The sequence below is a fragment of the Callithrix jacchus genome, chromosome 3, assembly GCF_049354715.1.
Source record: "Callithrix jacchus isolate 240 chromosome 3, calJac240_pri, whole genome shotgun sequence".
NCBI lineage: Eukaryota > Metazoa > Chordata > Mammalia > Primates > Cebidae > Callithrix > Callithrix jacchus.
The window spans coordinates 129,851,862-129,877,353 of record NC_133504.1 but is presented as its reverse complement, the minus strand read 5'-3'; the positions used below and the strand labels follow the sequence as shown (position 1 = coordinate 129,877,353).

Below are 25,492 nucleotides of genomic sequence, written 5' to 3'. Positions count from 1 at the left end.
CGCAACCTCCACTCACTGCAACCTCTGCCTCCCGGGTTCAAGCAATTCTCTGCCTCAGCCTCCTGAGTAGCTGGGATTATTGGTGTCTATCACTATGCCCAGCTAATTTTTGTATTTTTAGTATAGACAGGATTTCACCATCTTGGCCAGACTAGTCTCAAACTCCTGACCTTGTGATCTATCCGCCTTGACCTCCCAAAGTGCTGGAATTACAAGCGTGAGCCACTGTGACTGGCCTAGAAGGCTGTATTCTTTAAAAATGTTGGTGTCAGGAAAGTTAAGGGAAAAAAAAAAAACCTAAGGAACTGTTCCATGTTGAAGGAAACTAAGGGACATGACAGCTAAATGCAGTTGCTGATGACCGGATCTTGAACCAGGAGGAAAAAGCAGCACTGAGATCCAGGATTGGATCCTGAGCTAGAAGACAAAAGGAACTGCTGGTGAAATCTGAATGAAATCTGTGAATGAACCTGTGTTGTATTAATGCTAATTTCCTTATCTGGGTAGTTAGAGGGTATTTATATTCTTGTCTCACTGAAATGCATTATGGGGTATTTAAGAGAAATAATATGTTATGTCTATAATTCCCTCTGAAATAGTTTAGAAAAAGATGAGTGATAATAAACGTGTATAAATATTTATTAGAGGAGGCAGGGAGGAAGATGGAAAAATGTTGAAAAATGTGGACAATTGTGAAATCTTAATGAAGGGGATATGGGATCTCTGGACTCAAATTAGTTCAAAATAAATTATTTTTTAAGTGACTAACACAAGGGACATCTCCTAAATTTCAAAGATTAAAGGATCCTAGTAAGCCTGGAGATGGAAGAAATCTGGTTATCTACATAGGAAACAAGAAATAAGGCTGCCTTCAAATTTCTATTCATAAGCATTAACTCTCATGAAGCAAAATAGCAACAGGTAGATAGTTTAAAGAAAAAAAGATCATGACTCAAGATTATGTCGTCTATTTAGCTGGTGGTTCACTGTGTTTAAAAAAGAAAAATCCTGAGTCCTTGCTGGAATATGTGAGAATGTCTACCACCTTAACTAAGAAGTAACAAATATATCTGTTGACAATAAGTGTAAATATATTAAACATTTTATTAAAGGAAAAAATATTGACACGGCAAGTCAAAAACAATTCAATTGTATGCTGTTTCTGAGCCACTTTTAATTTTCTAATAAAAGTTAAATAAAAGAATAAGAAACAACACCCAACCAAAAGAAAGTGGAGGTCACAATATTAATATTAGACAAAACAAACTACAAAGTAAAAAGCATTTAACACAATGAAGGAGATTTGATCAAAACAGGTATATTCCATATGAAGGCTTATGTGATTAGTAATAATACTAAAATGTACATAACAAAGACTACAGGAAATACAAGGAGAAAGACAGTTGGAGTGGCAACACTTCAACTCTAGTAGTTGTTAACAGATCACAAATCAAAAATAAGAATACAAAGGTTCAGAATACTATCAAGCTTATTATGTCCAAATCTAACATTCTGTTCTCTTCCCCAAAATTTGCTTATTCCCCAATAGTCCCCAGATCAGAAAACAATATTGCTATTCTTCCAGGTACTCAGGCCAAAAATCTTCAAGTTATCTCTAATACTCTTTCTCTTACATATCACATCTCCTCCATGAGAAAATCCTGTTGTCTTTACCCTCAAAAACACTGAAAAAATCCTCCTACTGTTCTCCACCTTCTACTACTACCACACTAGTCTAAGCCAACACCTCTCATTAGGATTATTTCAACGTCTCTCCAGCCAGTCTCCTAGCTTCCAATCTTCCTCTGTCCCCTCAACCCCATCGGTCAAGTCCTAAAACAGCAGCTGCAGTGATTCTGTTAATACAGGTCTTCTGCTCAAAACCCTCTAATGGCTTCCCATCTCTCTTAATAAAAGCCTTTAACATCCTATGTGATCTTTCATTTGGCTGCCTCTGTGACATCATTTTTCCTACTACTAGCTCTCTCTTCCTCTGCTCTAACCCCCTGGCATTCTTGGTGTTCCTCAATCAATACGGACTCTACCACACCAGAACCTTTGCTCTTCATCTTCCCTCTACCTGGGACACTATTTACCCAGACAGCTAAACGGTTTACTGTCTCATCTCTTCACAACTTTGCTCAAATGATCACTTCCTTAGTGAGGACTTCTCTGCCCACCTACCTAAAAGTTTAAACTTCATTTGCCACCCTAAAACCCCTACTTTATGTTTCTACTCTCAACACCCAACAAATCATAAATTTTGTTATCCTTTTAAATTGTCTGCCATCCTGGCCCTTCCAGAAATTACACTCCAGGAGGAGTGTAATTTTTGTCAGTTTTGTTCACCGACACATACCTAAGCCCTAGAATATACAGTAAATATGCCACAATTTTTCATATTTAAGAATTCCATTAAGTATTCAAAATATATTCACTTATGTTATCAACAAAATAACTGGATATATATCTTTAAGCCCCCATCTGTATATAAATTATTCTCTTTTTCAAGTACTGATAGAAAAATTATAAAAACTAAGCATAAACTAGATACTAGAACACAAAGAAAACCTTAATGAATTCAAACAATAAATAATATAGGACAAGTTTTCCAGAACAAAACAAAATCAGAAAATAATAAAAGAACAAAAACCAACTTCTTAAATAACAGCCAAAATTGGGTATTTTATACACACCAGATATTAAACTAAGCAAAGAACATGTATTCATCTTTATATCAACTTATGGGATTACAGCTGATATCATTTTACAGATAAGGAAACCGAAGTTTAAGAACACTAACATTTCTTAGTCAAGATAGCATAGTGATGCTTTCTGATCAGTGGTGAATGGGGGAAAAAAAGATAACATAGCCAGTAAGTAGTAGAGCTAGAACAAATGACTCCAGGTCCATGACTCTGGAGAACAAGCTCTTGACTACGTACTCTAAAACTACTGAGTCAAAGAAAAATCACTATAATTCAGAGTATACTACAATAACACTACATAGCAAAGCCTATAATATTAAGCCAAAACTATAATGAGGGAAATTCAATGCTGCTTCTTTACCAAAGAAAAAGTAGAAAAACACAGAAAGCATTCAAGTTAAAAAAGAAAAATAACACAATAAATCTAATGATGAGGGAAAAATAAAAAGTTAAACAAATAGTGATTATTAAGGAAAAAAACTACTATAACAAATTACAATCAAACATGCATTTTTAGGAGCATAAAAAAATTATAAAATTCTCTATTAAGAAGCATTTTTAAACTTCAATATGAAAATTTTCAAGTATTGAAGGCCAGGCATAGTGGCTCAAGCCTGTAGTCCCAGCACTTTGGGAGGCCAAAAAGGGTGGATCACAAGGTCAGGAGTACAAGACCAGCCACATGGTGAAACCCCTCTCTATGAAAAATACAAAAAATTAGCCACGTGTGGTGGCGGGCGCCTCAAATCCCAGCTACTCAGGAAACTGAGTCAGAGACCTGCTTGAACCCAGGAGGCGGGGTTTGCAATCAGGCCAAGATCACACCACTGCACTCCAGCCTAGGCAACAGAGTGAGACTCCATCTCAAGAAAAAAAAATTCAAGTTTGAAAAAAGAGAAAACAGTACAACGGACCCAACACACCCAACACCCAGCTTCAGTAATCATCAACAGATGACTAATCTTGCTTCATGTATACTCTTAACAGCTTAACAATTTAAATACTGGAGCAGACACCTTAAAGGCCAGTATTTCATTATGTTCTACTTAAAAAACTGTCACTCATTTTTTTCTCTCTCATTTAGGCATAGGGTCTTACTAATTTCTAACTAAGAGTCTTAAGAGGTAGGTATTCAATACACATTTGCCATCAGTGATAATATAAGTAAAGCATAGCACTCCTTACTCCATATTCACAATGCCACAAAAATCAAGACAAAAAGAAACAATCGTTTACCTAAACTTCCATGAACTTTCTCATCATCTACATCATTATTCTTCTTTCCAGACATTAAGTAATTCTTGAGTGTGGAAGGTCCACTTTAAAAAAAAAAGTAAACCACAAAATTAATGCTTTTATAATGCATATATCTAATGTATTTGCCTTAATGATCATTTTTCTCCTAAAATTGCCATAAGTCTTTCTTTTTTTTTTGAGACAGAGTTTCGCTCTTGTTACCCAGGCTGGAGTGCAATGGTGCGATCTCGGCTCACCATAACCTCTGCCTCCTGGGTTCAGGCAATTCTCCTGCCTCAGCCTTCTGAATAGCTGGGATTACAAGCATGCGCCATCGTGCCCAGCTAATTTTTTGTATTTTTAGTAGAGATGGGGTTTCACCATGTTGACCATGATGGTCTCGATCTCTTAATCTCATGATCCACCCGCCTTGGCCTCCCAAAGTGCTGGGATTACAGGCTTGAGCCACCGCGCCTGGCCAAGTCTTTCTTATAAAATCAATAATAATGTTACAAGTCATCAAGAATATATAGTCATCCCTCAGTATTTGTGGGGGATTGGTTCCAGGATCCACTGTGGATACCAAAATCCACGGATGCTCAAGTCCCTTATATACCATGGTGCAGTATTTGCATGACTTTCATACATCCTCCTATATAATTTAAATCATCTCTAAGTTACTTATAATATCTAATACAATGTAAATGTATGTAAATAGTTGTTATACTGTATTTTTATTTGTATTATTTTTAATGTTATATTGTTATTTTACTATTTTATATTTTCTGAATATTTTCACTCAATGAGTGTTCAATCAGTGGATGCAGAACCCATAGATATGGAGGGCTAATTGTACTTGCCGCATTAACAAACGCTACAATTTCAACCCATAACTGATGGCAAGCATCGTTAAGAACTGAATTTATAACTTATAGATCAGAGTTATGATCTTAGTTAATTCAAATGATAACACCTTGTCGTAGAAATTATATATATTTAAAAAAAAGAAATCATCATATCTTAATTAAAAAAAAAATTACAGCCAAAATCCAATGGAATTTAAATTGTGGCCCAGAAATTGTCAGAGATGATTCAGGTTCTCCCAGTCCTCCATCTCTTTTTACCTATTATGAACCCAGGATAAGCCTAGTCATAACCTCACAAATAGTAAAGAAATCTCAGCCATCCCTTAAAAGTCTGAGACTTTGCGATAATTTACCTTTTGTTCATTTTTTAAAAGGTTGGTTATATGACCTCAGATATAATTAAGAGTAGGTTAATTCAATTTGCTCACTAAAGGTGGTCATTTTAACATTGTATGTCTAAATTCTTTAATATACCACCTTTTAAGAGGTGGAGCCTAATTCCACCTCTCCCTGAATGTAGTGTGGACTTAATAAGTTGTTTCTAATGAACAGAATAAAGTAGAAGTGACAGTGTACAATGTCAAAGACTAAGTCATTAAAGGACACTATGATATTCATCACAGTCACACCTTCTCTTGTAGCATTTGCTTTGTGGGAAGTCAGTTACCAGATTCAGCAGCTAAGAGGGCCAGATGGCAAGAAACTAAGGTCTACTAGAAACAGCCAGCAAGGAATTGGGACATCCAGTCAAAAGCCATGTGAGTAAGGCATTTTACAGGTGGATCCTCCAATTCCAGACAAGACTTTAAAAAACTAAAACCAGAAAGACATCTTGACTGCTACCTCCTGAGATTATCTGAGCCACAACTAGCTAGCTAAGTCTTTCAGATTGCTGACCCATAGAAACTATGAAACAGTAAGTGTTTTTAAGCCTACAACAAAATTAAAGTTCTTGGGTAATCTGTTATACAGCAATGAATAACTAATATAGTCAGGAAATACTATTATCCTTACAATATATGCATACCTTTCCTCTAAAATTGAAGTCTTATGCTCTCCAGAATCCAAGTTTGACTCTGTTGGTGTCTTACATGTATATCCATATGTCTGAGGCATTAGAGGAACATTCTGTGTAGTCATAATATCATCTTGATTCTTTGAGCTTCCTGTAGATCTATAAAAATGAAAAATGTATGACTGTTTATACCTCTTCAAAAGAAAATTTTCTTCCAGAAACAATACATAGGTGGGTACATAGACAATATAATATTGGCTATAACGAGTATCAGATCACCCTGTTCAGGTTCTGAGATTTGCAACTAGCTAAGGAAGAAAATTGGTTTCTAGGACCTACCAACAATCCTAATTTGAAAACTTCTGATGAGAGAAATGGAGAAGACACCTGGCCATGAAGGTAGTGACAAGGACATAAGGAGACATTATCGATTAATGGCTTATGATGTATATTACAGTTAATCTATCATAGTTTACTGGAGAATCCATAAACAACTAAAATTTTTTCTGGGGGGAGGACTCAAGATGGCGCTGTGAGAACAACCCAGGATTGGAGCTCGCGTTGAATCCGCAAACGGTGAGTCAGAGCTTCATTTACAGACTGATTTTTGTTGCCCACAGAATGGGGAAACTCCCAAGTATAAAAAGACACGGGACGCCAGGCAGTAGGTCTGCCTGGCGAAGCCGGCAGCTGGGGCGGCAGTGGCCGGCCCTACCCAGCAATCCCCACAGGGCGCACTTGTCCGGGTGCCCTGTTGAACCGCCAACCTGAGACTTGAGAGGGCTGGACTTGAACGAGACTTGGACAGTAGCCCAGCCCAGGGGATTGCAGGGACAAATCGTTTGGGATACCCAGTGGGACGAACAAAACCGCGATTTCAAACTATCCCGAGCAGACGGTCCGAGACGCTCTGTGGGGGAGGGGCGTCCACCACTACCGAGGCAACCCGCCCCAACAGAGATACACGCCCACTGCTGACGCAGTCAGCCATTGCCGAGGCAACCAGCCCCAACTGAGATACACGCCCACTGCTGACGCAGCCAGCCGTTGCCGAGGCAACCCGTCCCTACTGAGATACACGCCCACTGCTGACACAGCCTGCCGTTGCTGAGGCAACACGCTACAACGAAGAGACTCCGCCGCAGGGCGTGGCGGAGACCACAGCAGAGCCTGCAGGAACAGGGCGAATCACACAACAGCAGGGCGGAGCCTCGGCAACCAAACAGTGGCTAGTCTGCCTTCTACCTGGGCAGGACACCTCATCGAACATCCAAAAATAAAGCCCAAACCCCTTAACACAGAGCATTTGAGAGAAAAAAAAAAAAAAAAAAAAGGGTTTTTTAATGAGCTCTGTTGCAGCAGAATCAAACATAGCAGCCTAACAGCCCTGAATGAACAACAGAGCGCACAGCTCAGCAATTAAGCCCCTATAAAGTACAAACTGTCTCCTCAAGCAGCGCCCTGACCCCTCTATATCCAAAAGACTGACATTAGGCAGGCATCATCCTGGGACAAAGATAGCAGAAAAAAAAACTGGTAGCATCCCTCGCTGTGCCACAGCTGCTAGAGGTGCACCCCAGACGAGCAGGGTCTGGAGCGGACATCAGCAGTCGTACAGCAAAGAGGCTAGACTGGTAGAAGGAAAACCAAGCAACAGAAATACTTCATCATCAACATTCCGGGTGTCCACTCAGAGACCCAATCGAAAAGTCAGCAACTACGCAAACGACCAGCGGACAAATCCACAAAGATGGGAAGAAACCAGCGCAAAAAGGAGGAAAACACCCGAAACCAGAACACCTCACCTCCTAGAAAGGACCAAAACTCCTCACCAGCAAGGGAACAAAGCTGGACGGAGAATGACTGTGACGAAATGACGGAATTAGACTTCAGAAGATGGATAATGAGAAACTTTTGGTGAGCTAAAAGATCATGTATTAAATCAATGCAAAGAAACTAAGAACCTTGAAAAAAGATTTGAAAAAAGATTCGAGGAAATGATAACAAGAATGGATAACTTAGAGAGGAATATGAATGAATTAAAGGAGCTGAAAAACACACTACGAGAACTTCGCGAAGCAAACACAAGTTTCAATAGCCGAATTGACCAAGCAGAAAAAAGAATATCTGAAGTCGAAGACCAACTCAATGAAATAAAACGAGAAACCAAGATCAGAGAAAAAAGCGCAAAAAGGAATGAACAAAGTCTCCAAGAAATGTGGGACTATGTGAAAAGACCTACCTACGTTTGATAGGTGTACCAGAAGGGGACGAAGAGAATGAATCCAAGCTGGAAAATACTCTTCAGGACATCATCCAGGAAAATTTCCCCCACCTAGCAAGACAGGCCAACACTCAATTGCAGGAAATACAGAGAACACCACAAAGATATTCCGCAAGAAGAGCAACCCCAAGGCACATAATCTTCAGATTCAACAGGGTTGAAATAAAGGAGAGAATACTAAGGGCAGCCAGAGAGAAAGGTCGGGTCACCCACAAAGGGAAGCCCATCAGACTCACAGCAGATCTCTCGGCAGAAACACTACAAGCCAGAAGAGAGTGGGGGCCAATATTCAACATTCTTAAAGAAAAGAACTTTCAACCCAGAATTTCATATCCAGCCAAACTGAGCTTCAGAAGTGAAGGAAAAATAAAATCCTTTGCAAACAAGCAAGTACTCAGAGATTTTGTCACCACCAGGCCTGCTTTACAAGAGCTCCTAAAAGAGGCACTACACATAGAAAGGATCAACCAGTACCAGCCATTCCAAAATCACACTGAATGATAAAGAGCTTCAACATAATGAAGAATCTACAACAACTAACAGGCAAAACAGCCACTTAGCATCAAAATGGCAGTATCAAATTCACACATAACAATATTAACCCTAAATGTAAATGGACTAAATGCACCAATCAAAAGACACAGACTGGCAAATTGGATAAAAAGCCAAAACCCATCAGTGTGCTGTATCCAGGAAACCCATCTCACATGCAAGGATACACAAAGGCTCAAAATAAAGGGATGGAGGAAGATTTACCAAGCTAATGGAAAGCAAAAAAAAGCAGGAGTTGCAATTCTCATCTCTGATAAAATAGACTTTAAAGCAACAAAGATCAAAAGAGACAAAGAAGGCCATTACATAATGGTAAAAGGATCGATACAACAAGAAGAGCTAACGATCCTAAACATATATGGACCCAATGCAGGAGCACCCAGATACATAAGGCAAGTTCTTAATGACTTACAAAAGGATTTAGACTCCCACACAATAATAGTGGGAGACTTTAACACTCCACTGTCAATACTAGACAGATCAACCAGACAGAAAATCAACAAGGATATCCAGGGCTTGAACTCAGACCTGGAGCAAGCAAACCTGATAGACATTTACAGAACTCTCCACCCCAAATCCACAGAATACACATTCTTCTCAGCACCACATCACACCTACTCTAAAATTGACCACATAATTGGAAGTAAAGCACTGCTCAACAAATGCAAAACAACTCAAATCATAACAAACAGCCTCTCAGACCATAGTGCAATCAAGTTAGAACTCAGAATTCAGAAACCGACCCAGAACCGCACAGCTTCATGGAAACTGAACAACTGGCTCTTGAATGTTGACTGGGTAAACAATGAAATGAAGGCAGAAATAAAGAAGTTCTTCGAAACCAATGAGAACGAAGACACAACGTGCCAGAACCTCTGGGACACATTTAAAGCAGTCTCTAGAGGAAAGTACATAGCAATAAGTGCTTATATGAGGAGAATGGAGAGATCCAAAATTGACACCCTATCATCAAAATTGAAAGAGCTAGAGGAGCAAGATCAAAAAAACTCAAAACCCAGCAGAAGACAAGAAATAACTAAGATCAGAGCTGAGCTGAAGGAGATTGAGACACGAAAAACCCTTCAAAATATCAATAAATCCAAGAGCTGGTTTTTTGAAAAGATCAACAAAATAGACAGACCACTAGCCAGATTGATTAAAAAGAAAAGAGAGAACAACCAAATAGATGCAATAAAAAATGATAAAGGGGAAATCACCACAGATTCCACAGAAATTCAAACCATCATCAGAGAATATTACAAACAACTCTATGCACATAAACTAGTAAACCTGGAAGAAATGGATAAATTCCTGAACTCCTGTGTCCTCCCAAGCCTAAACCAGGAGGAAGCTGAAACTATGAATAGACCAAGAACAAGGTCTGAAGTTGAGGCAGCAATTAAGAGCCTACCACACAAAAAAAGCCCAGGTCCAGACGGGTTCACAGCCGAATTCTACCAGACACACAAGGAGGAGCTGGTACCATTCCTTCTAAAACTATTTCAAACAATCCAAAAAGAGGGAATCCTTCCCAAATCATTTTATGAGACCAACATCATCCTGATACCAAAACCCGGCAGAGACCCAACGAGAAAAGAAAACTTCAGGCCAATATCCATGATAAACATAGATGAAAAAATCTTCAATAAAATATTGGCAAGCCGATTGCAACAGCAAATCAAAAAACTTATTCATCATGATCAAGTAGGATTCATCCCAGGGATGCAAGGCTGGTTCAACTTACACAAGTCTATCAACGTAATTCACCACATAAACAGAACCAAAAACAAAAACCACATGATTATCTCAATTGACGCAGAGAAGGCATTTGACAAAATTCAACAGCCCTTTATGCTAAAAACCCTCAATAAACTCGGTATCGATGGAACGTATCTCAAAGTAATAAAAGCTATTTACGACAAACCAACAGCCAATATCATACTGAATGGGCAAAAACTGGAAGCATTCCCTTTAAAATCTGGCACTAGACAAGGATGCCCTCTCTCACCACTCCTATTCAATATAGTACTGGAAGTTCTAGCCAGAGCAATCAGGCAAGAAAAAGAAATAAAGGGTATTCAAATAGGAAAGGTGGAAGCCAAATTGTCTCTATTTGCAGATGACATGATAGTATACCTAGAAGACCCCATTGCCTCAGCCCAAAAACTCCTGAAACTGATAAGCAACTTCAGCAAAGTCTCAGGATATAAAATCAATCTGCAAAAATCACAAGCATTCGTCTACACCAATAACAGACTTAAAGAAAGCCAAATCAAGAGCGAACTGCCATTCGCAATTGCTACAAAAAGAATAAAATATCTTGGGATACAACTCACAAGGAACGTAAGGGACCTCTTCAAGGAGAACTACAAACCACTGCTCAACGAAATCAGAGAGGACACAAACAGATGGAGAAACATTCCATGTTCATGGTTAGGAAGAATTAATATCGTGAAAATGGCTACACTGCCCAAAGTAATTTACAGAATCAACGCTATCCCCATCAAGCTACCATTGACTTTCTTCACAGAACTGGAAAAAACCACCATGAACTTCATATGGAACCAAAAGAGAGCCCGCATAGCCAAGTCAATTCTAAGCAAAAAGAACACAGCGGGGGGCATCACACTACCAGATTTCAAACTATACTACAAGGCTACAGTACTCAAAACAGCATGGTACTGGTACCAAAACAGAGATATAGACCAATGGAACAAAACAGAGGCACCGGAGGCAACACAACATACATACAACTATACAATCTTTGATAAACCCGACAAAAACAAGCAATGGGGAAAGGATTCCATGTTTAACAAATGGTGTTGGGAAAACTGGCTAGCCATGTGCAGAACGGAGAAACTGGACCCCTTCCTGACACCTTACACTAAAATTAACTCCAGATGGATTAAAGACTTAAACATAAGACCTGGCACCATAAAAACCCTAGAAGGAAATCTAGGCAAAACCATCCAGGACATAGGAGTAGGCAAGGACTTCATGAACAAAACACCAAAAGCATTGGCAACAAAAGCCAAAATAGACAAATGGGACCTAATGAAACTCCACAGCTTCTGCACGGCAAAAGAAACAGTCACTAGAGTGGATCGGCAACCAACAGAATGGGAAAAAATTTTTGCAGTCTACCCATCTGACAAAGGGCTGATATCCAGAATTTACAAAGAACTCAAACAGATTTACAGGAAAAAAACAAACAAGCCCATTCAAAAGTGGGCAAAGGATATGAACAGGCACTTTACAAAAGAAGACATATATGAGGCCAACAATCATATGAAAAAATGCTCATCGTCACTGGTCATCAGAGAGATGCAAAAAAAACCACATTGAGATACCATCTCACGCCAGTTAGAATGGCGATCATTAAAAAATCTGGAGACAACAGATGCTGGAGAGGATGTGGAGAAAAAGGAACACTTTTACACTGTTGGTGGGAGTGTAAATTAGTTCAACCATTGTGGAAGACGGTGTGGCGATTCCTCAAGGCCTTAGAAATAGAAATTCCATTTGACCCAGCAATCCCATTACTGGGTATATATCCAAAAGACTATAAATCGTTCTACTATAAGGACACATGTACACGAATGTTCATTGCAGCACTGTTTACAATAGCAAAGACCTGGAATCAACCCAAATGCCCATTGATGATAGACTGGATTGGAAAAATGTGGCACATATACACCATGGAATATTATGCAGCAATCAGAAATGATGAGTTTGTGTCGTTTGTAGGGACATGGATGAATCTGGAGAACATCATCCTCAGCAAACTGACACAAGAACAGAAAATGAAACACCGCATATTCTCACTCATAGGTGGGGGATGAAAAATGAGAACACATGGACACAGAAAGGGGAGTACTAAACAGTGGGGTCTATTGGGGGGAAAAGGGGAGGGCCACTGGGAGGGGGAGGTGGGAAGGGATAGCCTGAGGAGAAATGCCAAATGTGGGTGAAGGGGAGAAGAAAAGCAAAGCACACTGCCATGTGTGTACCTACGCAACTGTCTTGCATGCTCTGCTCATGTACCCCAAAACCTATAATCCAATAAAAAATTAAAAAAAAAAAACAAAAAAACAACAAAAAAAAATTTTTCTTTGATATTTGCTTGCAGTCAGCCTACTGACGGGCAACAGGTCCTTAGAGGGACTCAGCTCATCTCTTCAGTAGTCAGTTTACTCCAAATATACGCAAACAAGATACACTATTCCTAGGGACTGTGTATTTCTTTAGGTTCTAGTGTCCTCCTGGATCCTACCATTAGAGTCAAAAGCAATAAAAGTGATTACAAGAGAATACCAGAAACAACTGTATGGCAACATATTAGATGAACTAGATGAAACGGACAAACTCCTAGAAACATACATATTATCAAAATTGATTCAAGAGGAAATCGTCTCAAAATACCATGAATCAGTAATCAAAAAGAAACTACCCACATAAAAAGCTCAGGCACAAGTGGCTTCACTGCTGAATTTCACCAAACATCAAAGAAGAATTAAGAATTCTTCACAAACCATTTCAAAAAACAGAAGAGATATATTTCCCAACTCATTGTATAAAGCCAATTATTACTCTTATACCAAAACTAAACAAAGACAACACAAGGAAAGTAAGCTACAAACCAGAACACCTCAATAAAATATTAACAAACTAATTCCAGCGACACAATTAAAATAAAAAGGGAAAGAAAGTAGAGAATGGCCTGAAAAAGTGAAACAGAATGTGTAGGGAATTTCTTTAGGCACTACAGTGACATACACTAATATATTTTAGGACACAGTATAATTTATCTCAGTATATCCTCAGCACCTTACTGCTTCTAACACAAAGTATTACCTCAATAGGTTGTTGCAACTAATAAGAATTCACTAAAAGCATCTAGCAAATATTTGACACATAGTATGAACTCAAAAAACGTTAACTATGATCATCCTAGAAGAAAAGTATTAAGCTATATTCCTAACTGTTGAAATCACATTAATCTCACTTAAAAGGAAACAATTTAAACTAAACACTTAAAAAAGATTAAGATATTAAATTTTATGTTATGTGTTTTTTGTTTCTTTTTTGAATCTCTATTTTGGTAGGCCAATGGAAGAGAATCACTTCAGACCACTTCAAGACAGGCCTAAGCAACAAAGCAAGACCTCATTTCTACAACAAATTAAAAAATTAGCCAGGTATAGTGGTCCACACTTGTAGTTCTAGCTACTCAGGAAGCTAAGGAAGGAGGATTATGTGACCCAGGAGTTTGAGGTTACAGTGGTCTATGATCATGCTACTGCACTCCAGCCTGGGCAACAGAGTAAGGCACTGTCTTTTTTTTTTTAAAAAAGCAACTCTTAAATTTAATAAGATATTATTGTCATTCAACGGTCATAATCCCAGGTGCTATGTATGATTCCCTATTTTAATATGAGGAAACAAGCGCAGAGTACTATTCTGCCTGTGTGTCACTCAGCTAATGGTAGAGACTGGATTTAATACTAGGTATGCTAGAGCGCAGAGCTCTTTACACAAATACTGCCTGTCTATAAATGATTAAGTAGCACAAATATTAAATGCCGAACAACAAGAGTATATACTGTATACATAACACACATTACCTAGAACAATCAAGATTTTTCTTCTTAGCCAAGTCTGCCTCATCACTTTCCAATGGCTCACTCTGCGAACAACTGGAAATTTCATCATGACCAACAATACCTCCAGAACCTTTAGCATTTAAAACCTTCTGTACTCTTGGGCTGCCTTTAGGTGCTGTCCTCTGCCTTTTAAGTGGAGTAGTTTTTTTTCCAATATTCTTAGATGACTGATTTGTTTTCTTAGCAGATTTTTGCCTACTGTCATGATGCACTGTTAATTCATTTCTTATTGAAGAATTGCTATAAACAGGACCTGAAGGATTCAATGGTAACCTAATGTTAGCATACTTGTCCAGATGATTTGGCTCACTGAAATACCAACATCATTTATATTTGCATATAAACATATACAGGCAAACACACACCTCATAGGCTAAATTTATTTCCAAATTAAATTATTTAAACAATGCAGTTCTTCAGTTTATAGACACATGCAACAGGCCCTTTAAATCTATCACAGGCTTCTAAAAACACTCTCTAGCTTTGCCCACTGCTCTTTTTGCTATCCTTAATATCTGTTATTCCCCAAGGCTACAGCTTCAGCTTTTCTCACTCCATATACTTTCTTTGAGGGACTCATCTACCCAGAGCTTAATTACTATTTATACTGATACCTATAATATCCACCTACTGCTCTCCCCTAAATCTGCCTCTCTTGCCTTATTTCCTATCTTACTGAAAAATACAACTACCTATTCTATCCAGATATCTAACCCAGAAATTTGAGTCATGCAAGACTACTACTCCTATCCACAATCACTCCCAAAATCCTGTCAATTCTACTTTATTAATGCCTTTCAAATCTTTCAAGCTCTCCCTCCTGTCATTAGCAGAGGCCCTCATCATTTCCTATCTAGATTATTAAAATAGTCTCTTGAATAATCTTCCCTTCTCTAGCCTTCTCATTTTTCAATCCATTCTTCACAATGCTACAAGAATCACCTTTGGAAAACAAAAACTAGATCATTACAACCCTGCTTAATTAAAGTATTTCAGTAATTATCTATAACTTTAGGATGAAGTCCAAATACTTGTAACATCAATTTATATCTACATCTAGATTTTCTTATTTCATAAACCACAATTCCCAAAACCACACTCTAAACAAACCAAAAAAAACCATCAGTACTGAACTATCTATAGTTTCTCTAAAGCACTAGCTGTCAAAAGGCAGTCTCTAGACCAACAAGATCATCATTATCTGGAAATTTGAAATGCAAATTATCATGCCTCACCTCAGACCCAGTGAATCAAAAACTTTGCAGAGCAGGACCCAGTAATCGGTGTCTTAATAAGCTCCCCAGACAGTTCTAAAGCACACTAAATTTAAAAAAGGAAAAGACCAAGCTCTCTGCTTCAGATCTCTGCATATGCCACTTCTACTTAAAACATTCCATCCTTCCTCCTTACTCCACTCAATCACTTAGCTAACTCCTAATTCATCCTTCAGGAAGCTTTCCCTAATTTCCAAGTCTTAAGGTAGCTTGCTATCACACATGTGACTATTTATTTATTTCTACCCCTCTCCTCCAGTAGACTGACAATTCCTTGACTCCAAGTAATTGATTGGTAGTTTATGTATTTTAATCAACTAACAATAGGGACAGGACTATGGTGAAGCAAGAGTAGTCTCAGCTAGAAAATTCAAGAAGGTACTCATTTTTAGGTTTGTGCAAGTACAGAGCCTGAACTCACACAACCCTGAAATTGAATGCCTTACATTTTTCATCCTAGTGTCTCAACTGTCTTACTCTAGTCCTGGTCCTCCTTTACCTCATTTCTGCCCCAAGGCAAGTACTCCATATACATTTCTTCATATATATGAAAGGTCAACAATGTCACATATACTACAAGCAGGTTGGAGACTCGTCAAGTTGTTCTTAACTTCAGACTTCAGTTTCTTCTTCCATCAGATCAGAGTTTAGACTATATGATATATAAGCATATCTCTACTTTTCTAATTCCCAGCTTGATCAAAAATACAACATCTATTTCAGGACTGTTAAATAAGTGTTTTTGATAGTTTCAGAAGTCTGGCACATTTAATTTCTGCAAGAACTTATTTACCCACTATTTACGTGCTATCTGCCATAATACTTTAGCATTTCAGGCAACCTGGGGCAGAAAAGTGAGTTCCCCAAAGAAGTGATAGTATTACTTAAGTTGAACACTAACATATGCCACCCACTACGCTAACTGCATTTAATCCTTATAAAACTCAATGAGATAATCATGTTACAGAATGAGAAACTAAACAAAGTAATCTACTCTAAGTGGAAGAGTGATCATTTGAACTCAGATCTGACTCCAAAATCCAAAGGCTGCAACAAAATAAATAATTAATGCTATCAATCAATAATCTCAATGATTTAATAATTCATAGCAATAACGCTTCATAGATACAATGCACTACTTGTACTAACCTTTCACTTATTAATCTAAAAGCCCCATAGTCAATAGAATTTGTGTATGTGAATGCTACCTTATGATCCACCAATCTTTTCAGGATCATTTCCTTTAAAAAAAATGACAATTCTTCCAAAACAATAAATGTTTCATATTGTGCAGAAAAAAGTTAGCAGAGCAGGTCTAAGTATACTGCCCTTAAAAGGGCCTGCTTTCAAAGTTAGCCCTATAACCTTACATTTCAGGAGGGTTCCCATCATTTCCTAACTGACAAACGTAGTTTTGTGTGCCTAAACTGCTTATACAAAAAATATGGTTCAGGCTGAATATTTGCCTTCGTTCAGTGAGTATGGAATTATAGTATTTGCTATGGAGAGTAACTAAGTGACCACCCCCACTAAAGATCTTGGGCACTAAGTCTCTAGTGAGCTTCCCTGGTAGACATTACGCCAATTTGTCACAACTCATTGTCAGAGGAATTAAGCAACTCCTGTGGGAATCCACTGAGCAAGAACTCTTTAAGCTTCTGCTGATTTCCTCCAGACTTAGCCCATGCGCTTTTTCTCTACTGAATTTGCACCGCATCCTTTCACTGTAATGAATCACAGCCACTGAGTACAACTATATGCCCAGTCCTCCTAGCAAATTACCAAATCTGAGGGTAGTCTTAAGAACCACCAACACAAATAATTTACTTTTTTATGTGCAATAAACTCAATTATAATCTTTTAGATTATAAACTCCTTGGTGGCACAACCTCATATTATCAATCTTTGTATCCCTCACAACCAACATATTAAAATAGCAGGATTATTTTTACTGCCTTTCCCAACTAGAATGTAAGCTCCATGAGAGCAGGGATTTTTGGTCTGGGGTTTTGTTTTTCCATAGCTATTATCCCTATACCTAGAATGCTTTATATATTAAAACTTCAAGGAGTATCTTTACAATTGACTTAACATTTCTTCTGATAACCCAATTTAACTTGGTCCTCATGAGATTCTCTGCAAGAAATACAAAATCAAATATAATGTCTCTTACAGAATGATTTTATCTATGAACGAATATAATTTAAATAAAAATACTTACTCTCCTCTGATTTTACCACCCACCAATTAGATGGACGTCTGGAAATTCTTCGACTTCTCGTGACAGTGGAAGTCACTTCTTCAGGTACAAGTTTGTCCTTGGACTCACTGGAAAGGTGCCTCTTTTTAGATTCTTCCTTATCTTTTCTAGTGCTACTTTTCTTGCTTCCTAAAATAAAGAAAACCATAAAACCAATTCACAATCTACTAGGAGTTTTTAGGAAACTGTAACATTAAAAAAAAAAAACCTCAGTTATAGGAACTTCTCAACTTTATCCTGTGTCCTTCTTTTCATCTCTATGTTTAAAAGTCACATGTTCTCTTTCTGCCAATTATACGTGCTGCTGAAGTAAGCACTAATTTTCTATTAAATGCAAACTGTTCACATTGCTTGATAACTCTTATATACTCCTCAGCCAAAAAAAAATTATCTTCTGAAACTGAAAAAAATATATTCAGTTCCTTCCTACAATGTCCCAAGTAAAAGCAATTACTGCTTTCTTGTTTTGAAATGATTATTTTCAATCTAATTCTTAAGAGATTTAAACTGTGATTAAATTATAAATCCTGAAATACAGGCATTTTCTTGGATTATCCAGGTTGACCCAATCTAATGATATGTTTTTTTTAAAAGATGTGGTCAGAGAGATGAGATGATGGAGGAAGAGCCAAGATAAATTCAAAACCTCAGAAGGCTGGCATTGCTGGTTTTGCATACTGTGGAGGAGGACTATGAGTCAAGGAATATAGGTAGTTTAAACAGGCTGGAAAAGGCAAATAAACAGATTTTCTCCTAGAGCCACTAAAAAGAAAGAAAACCCCACCAATACCTTGATTTTATCCCAGTGAGACATCTGACCCACGGAACTGTAAGATAATCAATATTTGTTGTTGTACGCCACTAAGTGTGTAGTAACTTGTCATATGACAGCAATAGAAAATTAGTACAACTGCTATGGATATTAATGAGAACATTATATTCACTAACCAATCTAGAAAAAAAATACATGTAAAAATCAGTGTATAGAATATAGCAGGTACTCAGTAAATGTTTAATAGTTACAATTATAGAAAGCATCCTTCAAGTATACTTCCTTTATATGTCTTTTCCTAAGAAATTATGAATAAATCAAAATTTTGTACCCTACCTTTTCATATATATGCATGTATATATATTATCGTTCTACAGAACCCACCAGAATGATCTTGTTAACAGCAGAAATAATGGGTTAGTAATTTTTGTGACTACAGTTCTTAATACAGTGTCTGGCATTCAACAACTGTCAGATAAATGAGTGAATGATGGAAGAGAATGGATTTTTATCTCTATAAAAAATAGCCCCATGCTACCCTAGAATTTCTTTTAACATTTTTATTTTCTAAAGAATTTATGGACAAAGGGAGGGGAACATCACACACTGGAGTCTGTTGAGGGGTGGGGGGCTATAGGAGGGATAGCAGGAGGTGGGGAGATTGGGGAGGGATAACATTAGGAGATATACCTAATATAGGTGACAGGGGGACGAAGGCAGCAAACCACCATGGCATGTGTATACCTATGTAACAATCCTGCAAGATCTACACATGTACTCCAGAACTTAAAGTAAAATTTAAAAAAAAAATAGAATTTATCATTCTGTCTTACTCATGTTCTGATACTAACTTTCTTACTAGCCTTTCCTTTTCACTTTGCCCTCTATATATACTGCCATCTCACAATATAAACAAAAAACATGACTTAGAATTGAATTATATATAAAATAAAAAGATTCTAGAAAATAATCTATAGGCTTTTGAGGCTCTTTGTTGATTTAGGTTTACTTTGCCTACTTGCCAAAGCTAAATTAGGATATTAAAAACATAAAGTGGGTAGAATAATGATCACAGTTATATTTAATATAAACACTTACCCAAAGGTGACATCTGTTTTTTGGAAGCACGATCATTTCCCATCTCTTCACACTGTTCCATATTTCTGTCTGAATTTCTCTGAAATTTGTCTTGGGTAATATGTGATGTATACATGTTTTCATCTTTAGACTGTCCCATATCAAGCTGTTCTTTAGCTAGTTTAGCCTTAAATTTTCTTCCCTGTTTTTGTTTTATAGTCCTTTTACTTCCAGATGATTTTTTTGCATTCTCAGAATACATTTCATATTTTGTAGATCTACAATTATTTACCATTTCACCTGTCAAAGCATTACTTGTATCCAGTACTGTTTTATCAGAGGGCTGAGATGTCTCTACTGAGTGAGGTTTATGGGAATGTTTGTCATTTGTCAAAGTCTTAGGTGATATATTATGATGTTTTTCTCTTGACTTTCTACCTTGATGGAGTGTAGTACTCTCAGCCGGAGGAGATGTTATGCGTTGTTTCAGAGGCCCTGTCTTTCTTGGTATTGTAATCCAAGATCTACTGGCAAAACTTTTATCTGATTCGTCAATTATAAATTCATCCTCTATCAACTCCTTATCATCTGGAGGGCATGAATGAGGTACAGCAGTTGTCGCATGCCTAACAATGGGACTAAAAAAGGGTGATACTTTTAACAGTTCAAAAAAATGAAGGTTTTCTTTGTTTAGCAAAGAAAATAACCTAGGAAACAAAATTCACGTATCTTTTAAAGAGTTTATATATCTCCTCAATTTTCCCTTCATCTTACAAATCTTTCCCTCCTTTTACATTTCAATGTCTGTTCACCCTCATTTATAATAATGACAATCATAAAACTTTAGAGCTGGAAATTAGAGATAGACGTCAACTAATTTGGTCCCACTCACTCACACATTATATATACTAAAACTGAAGCCCAGAGGGGTAAAATTATAACCCAGATACATTGACTTGCAGTCCAAAATGAATGCCACTATATTATTTATATATTATATATAATTATATATTTTATATTAATTATATATTTGTATATGTGCCTTTTGGGGTCTGAATTCTTCACTTTCAAAATAAATCAACGTGATTATTTCTGAGAAAACTCCAAGTCTGATATTCGAATGGAATACTACTAAATTATAAGAGATTGGAGAGGCTGGGTGCAGTGGCTCACACCTGTAATCCCAGCACTTTGGGAGTCTGAGGCGGGTGGATCACCTTAGGTCAGGATGTTCAAGACCAGCCTGGCCAACATGGTGAAACCCCATCTCTACTAAAAATATCAAAATTAGCCAGGCATGATGGCAGGTGCCTGTACTCCCAGATACTCAGGAGAGGCAGAAGAATTGCTTGAACCCAGGAGGCAGAGGTTGCAATGAGCCGAGATCATGCCACTGTACTCCAGCTTGGGCGACTGTGTGAAACTCCGTCTCAGGAAAAAAAAAAAAAACAGTGAGTGATTGCAAAAAATTTCTTCCAATGTTTCTTTTACATCCCAAGTTCTTTATACACAGCAACACCAAATACACAGACAGTTGAACAAATGTAAAAATTACTAACATTACTATAGAACTGTAAACTATAGACCCACAGAACTATAAAATAATAAATGTTTGTTGTTTTAAGCCATTAAGTGTGTACTAACTTGTTATATGACAGCATATGCATAAAAAATTCATTCAAAATTTGGTATCTTATATATTTTCATATTATAATCATGGTATAGAAATAAATGGGAGTGTATCTGGAAAGGTACCTTAAGCACAAAAGAAATCTAGTGCCATTAAAAACAGGAAAAAATAAAAGGCAAGTCTTATTACAAAGCTTACAATGCTATAGACTCTGTTAAAAATAATAAAGTCAAAGTCAAACAATGTTTCCCAACTCTAGACCTTTCTCCATAGTTATAGCCCAAACTTTATGTACTTTACTAAAAGGCAGAAAACCTGTATTATGACTATTATTGTTATTTCCCACTCCCAGTGTTATAAAAGGATAAACAGTGAGACAGACAATTTCACCTACAATTTTATGTCTTATAATCTAACATCAACGCTAATTCTTACATTTTCATAAAATCATGTATTTTAAGTACATACAGAGAGATTCATAACAGAAAGAAAGCCAGAATGCAAAACTTAGATTACGTTTTTCTCTTTTAATTAGAATATACAAAAGGAATCAGAAATGAAAATGCCTTCTCTGTTCCTATAATCTCAAACTCCTGACAAATCTTATAATTTAAAATAGCAAATACTCTAAGAAATATACTCTCTAATGGTAGAGTTTCACAAATTTATATAATAAAACTATAAAAACGAATAAAGAACAAAGTCAATACAAATACTACAATGAATTGATGTTTAACAGAAATGATAACCTTATGAAACAATGACGATATTATGAAAGTTTAGAATAGGGAAAGATGGCTTCTAGTTAGCTAGAAAAACTATGAAAGGCGTTGTAGCATTTGAACTGGATCTTGACAGATTTATAAGATTTGGTCACAAGGAGATACAAGAAGGACAATCAGAAGGAAGAGTCTAAGTGGAAGCAACGATGCTAGAAAACACTGGGAATAGTGAATAGTTATATTTGGCTACAATAATTAAACATAAAATTAACTTTACTCACTAGAATATTAAAAAGAACATTAAAAAATAATTTCTCAGAAATGATAGATATAATTAGCTCATAATTATAACACATTTGTTTCAGATGGTGGTGACAATATCCATGAGGCGCAAAATATATACATAAAAATAATCAACTACAGGAAACAGAGACTGAACAAAAGGGGAATTTCATTCATTCATTCAACATGTTGTTAAAAAAACTTCCTTTTCTTTGAGACAGAGTCTCACTCTGTCACCCAGGTTGGAGTGAAGTGGCACAATCTCTGCTCACTGGCAACCTCCACCTCCCAAATAGCTAAGATTACAGGAATGTGCCACCATGCCCAGCTAATTTTTGTATTTTTAGTAGAGATGAGGTTTCACCATTGGTCAGGCTGGTCTCAAACCGCTAACCTCAAGTGATCTGCCCACCTCAGACTCCCAAAGTGCTAGGATTACAGGCATGAGCCACTGCGCCCAGCAATAAAAAATTCCTAGTATGTTCACTAACACTCTGATACCTATGATAGTGACATAGGGGACCCTAAAATAATGATTTTTAAATACTGCATTGTCAGCCAGGCGATATCTCTCGTTACAGGTCAGACAAAATTTTCAATTAAAATTGTTGTTAATTAAATGATTTATTTCTAAGTTAAATAACATTAGGAATCCTTATATATACTTCATAGAAAAGAAAAATGTTTCAAAGGATAGTTTCTTAATAACTCACCTGGATTCACTTTTTCGTTTTATCGTTTCTAAAAACAATGTTGAAAAACTTTTAGCTTGTGGTTGAATTTCATATTCTGAATCTTGCATTCTATTCTGAGATGATCCCGATGGTTGTCTTTCTTGTCCTTCTGATGTTTTATCCACTTCATCTGATACTTTATTATCTATTTCTATTTTCCTTAAAATAACTTTATCTTCAAAGTTTAACCTAAAAGGTTAAAAGGAGGATAAGCTAAATCTCCTGGAACGTTTCTTGAGTTATGAGTCTTTCTGAACTCCCTTACAGACAATACAGACTACTCTGTATTCTGCATTAGGCCTTTATTTAAAACATAAATGCTGATTTGTGCACTCCAAATACACGAGATAAACTGCTCAGGAAAATTAACGTTTGTATTTACCAATAGAAAAACATAAAAAGAGAAAACAATAGTCAAAGTATACATCAATGAAATGTATAGCTAGGTGACGGTTCTCAGGGCAATCTCAGAGCACGGTGACAGACCAAACTTTGAATAGCTAAGTCTTAGAATATACTTAACTCCTCGGCTCCAGGAATCACACAATACTCTAGGTAGAAATTACACTCATTACAGAGATCTCCAACAGCAAAAGTCCTTGAACAATCCACTTTGCTTCCTAAAGGCCAAAGGTAAGGCTAAGAAAGAGAAACCAGCTGTCCACAAAGCATAGTATCCTCAATAATAGGTATGCTCTGCTACCCTAGAAGTGACCTGATATATACCTACACTCGCAATTATAAAAAAAACTGAGGAAATACAAATGGTTTATCTTAGGAAGCAGTCAAATACTGTCAGAGAGAGAAAACACATCTTTCTATAGACTATAGAAAAGTTAACCTCTAAGCTTCTCTGAAGTAAACTTTAAGGCCTTCCTGAATTATTATAAACTGAATATATGCTAAATGTATAGTTTCTCATGTTACTATGTTAACATGTTAACATTCCCCCTTCCTTAATGTAAAATTATATAACAAGATTGAATTACCATTTTTTAATATAAAAGGTAAAATTTTTAAAGTGCAATTAACATTATTTAAATAAAATGTTACCTTTTTTTAGTTTTAAGTGAAATCTCTGTACTTGAAGGCGGCATATTTACTGAATTTTCAAAAGTGTAAGTCTCTCTCTTTTGGGCACTAGATGAAATAAGATTTTGCGATACAGATGTTTTTGCATCCAAAAGAACAGAAGGTGAGCCAACAGATAAGTAAAATTCTTCATCAGCTTCACTGTGATGATCATTTATGTTTCTACTTGACATTTTTTTCGAGTCAGATGTATTTTTGGAACTAACATCAGTTGCCAGAATTCTCTGATGAACTTCATGGGCTTGAACTAGAAGAAAATTATATAAAGATACTGTCAATTAAAAGAATAATAAGAGAATCAAGCAGGCTTTTTAAAATTCGGAAATAATTTAATCAGAAATAGTTTTCAGAAAACTCAAAAGCCATTAAGATTAGAACCAAAGACATATGATTAAAATAAGTACTTAAGATTCTTCTATCTTTGGGCTAAAAACTGGTGACCTATGGCAGTTAGATGATCACATATTTATACATACACACATGAATATAGATATAACATATATAGAGATGTGATGTAAGCATGTATGCATATATACATACACAGTATATATGTATATGAACATTTATCTATAATGAGAAAATATAAGAGAATATATATATGTATATATTTTCTTAACCCTCATCCTTCTGAACGAGATAGCATTTCCCTGCTTCTTCCTCTAAATACAACTAAATTCTTGGAAGTTATCCATCAGTCAACATTAGGATTCTGAAAGCTGAAAGAAAAAAGGCAGACTATCTAGGAAACTCAAGACAAGGAACAGACAAGGCAATGAGTCCCGTGGGTTTTCTCTTTGTCTCCTATATACCCATGAATGGGCAGTGGAGAAACCTACAACCTGGAACTATCAACAGGTGAAAGACAGGGTGGGGGCTGGGTGGAATCTGTATTCTCTGAACAAGGTGAACCCAATAAAGATCTAATGAGAAAATTCAAGCCTCATTCTGCATTGTGGGCCGTGGAGCACTCCTTACTACACGCACTAGCAGAGCAACAAAGCCCTGGGCTGTGCTATGGGCTGTAGCAGCAAAGGAGTTCATACCAAGCCAGCTCTGCTTCAACAATCATAGCTGGCAAGCAGTATGACCCACAGGAAGCTGTAGAGGAGTGAAACCCCTGACCTTCACAGCCCAAGGCAACATTTTGATCCACGGATAGTATTGATACCCCAGGTCATCCCAGTCCCTACTTTACCAACCAGGGCACCAGCAGACGGTCTAATCGGAGGCAAAAGTGTAACAGAGGCCAGCATCCCCCTGTCCTCCACTCAATGATATAAGGAAACTCAGGCCCAGCAGCTTTTAACCAGAACCCCACATAGGTG

The 25,492-nt window shown here is 37.1% G+C and overlaps 1 protein-coding gene and 1 long non-coding RNA gene across 10 annotated transcripts in view; one reads left to right on the top strand and one right to left on the bottom strand.

The window, feature by feature from the left end:
• Window positions 1-25,492, bottom strand: part of CENPC (centromere protein C) — an 81,076-nt gene that overhangs the window by 32,883 nt on the left and 22,701 nt on the right. For all 9 annotated transcript variants that reach the window (XR_004740907.3, XR_013533098.1, XR_013533097.1 and 6 more), the window contains 7 exons: window positions 24,129-24,414; window positions 23,055-23,264; window positions 19,729-20,345; window positions 17,820-17,987; window positions 14,286-14,577; window positions 5,838-5,984; window positions 3,945-4,027 (listed from right to left, as the gene is read on the bottom strand). Coding sequence is in view for 6 of the 9 variants with exons in the window: in XM_054253320.2 (XP_054109295.1) it covers window positions 3,945-4,027; window positions 5,838-5,984; window positions 14,286-14,577; window positions 17,820-17,987; window positions 19,729-20,345; window positions 23,055-23,264; window positions 24,129-24,414 (1,803 nt within the window). In the remaining 3 variants the exon portion in view is untranslated. The remainder of the gene's footprint in view (window positions 1-3,944; window positions 4,028-5,837; window positions 5,985-14,285; window positions 14,578-17,819; window positions 17,988-19,728; window positions 20,346-23,054; window positions 23,265-24,128; window positions 24,415-25,492) is intronic.
• Window positions 5,472-13,905, top strand: LOC144581816 (uncharacterized). The gene is made up of 3 exons (XR_013533099.1): window positions 5,472-5,568; window positions 6,342-6,401; window positions 13,767-13,905. It is a non-coding gene; the product is annotated as an uncharacterized LOC144581816 (long non-coding RNA).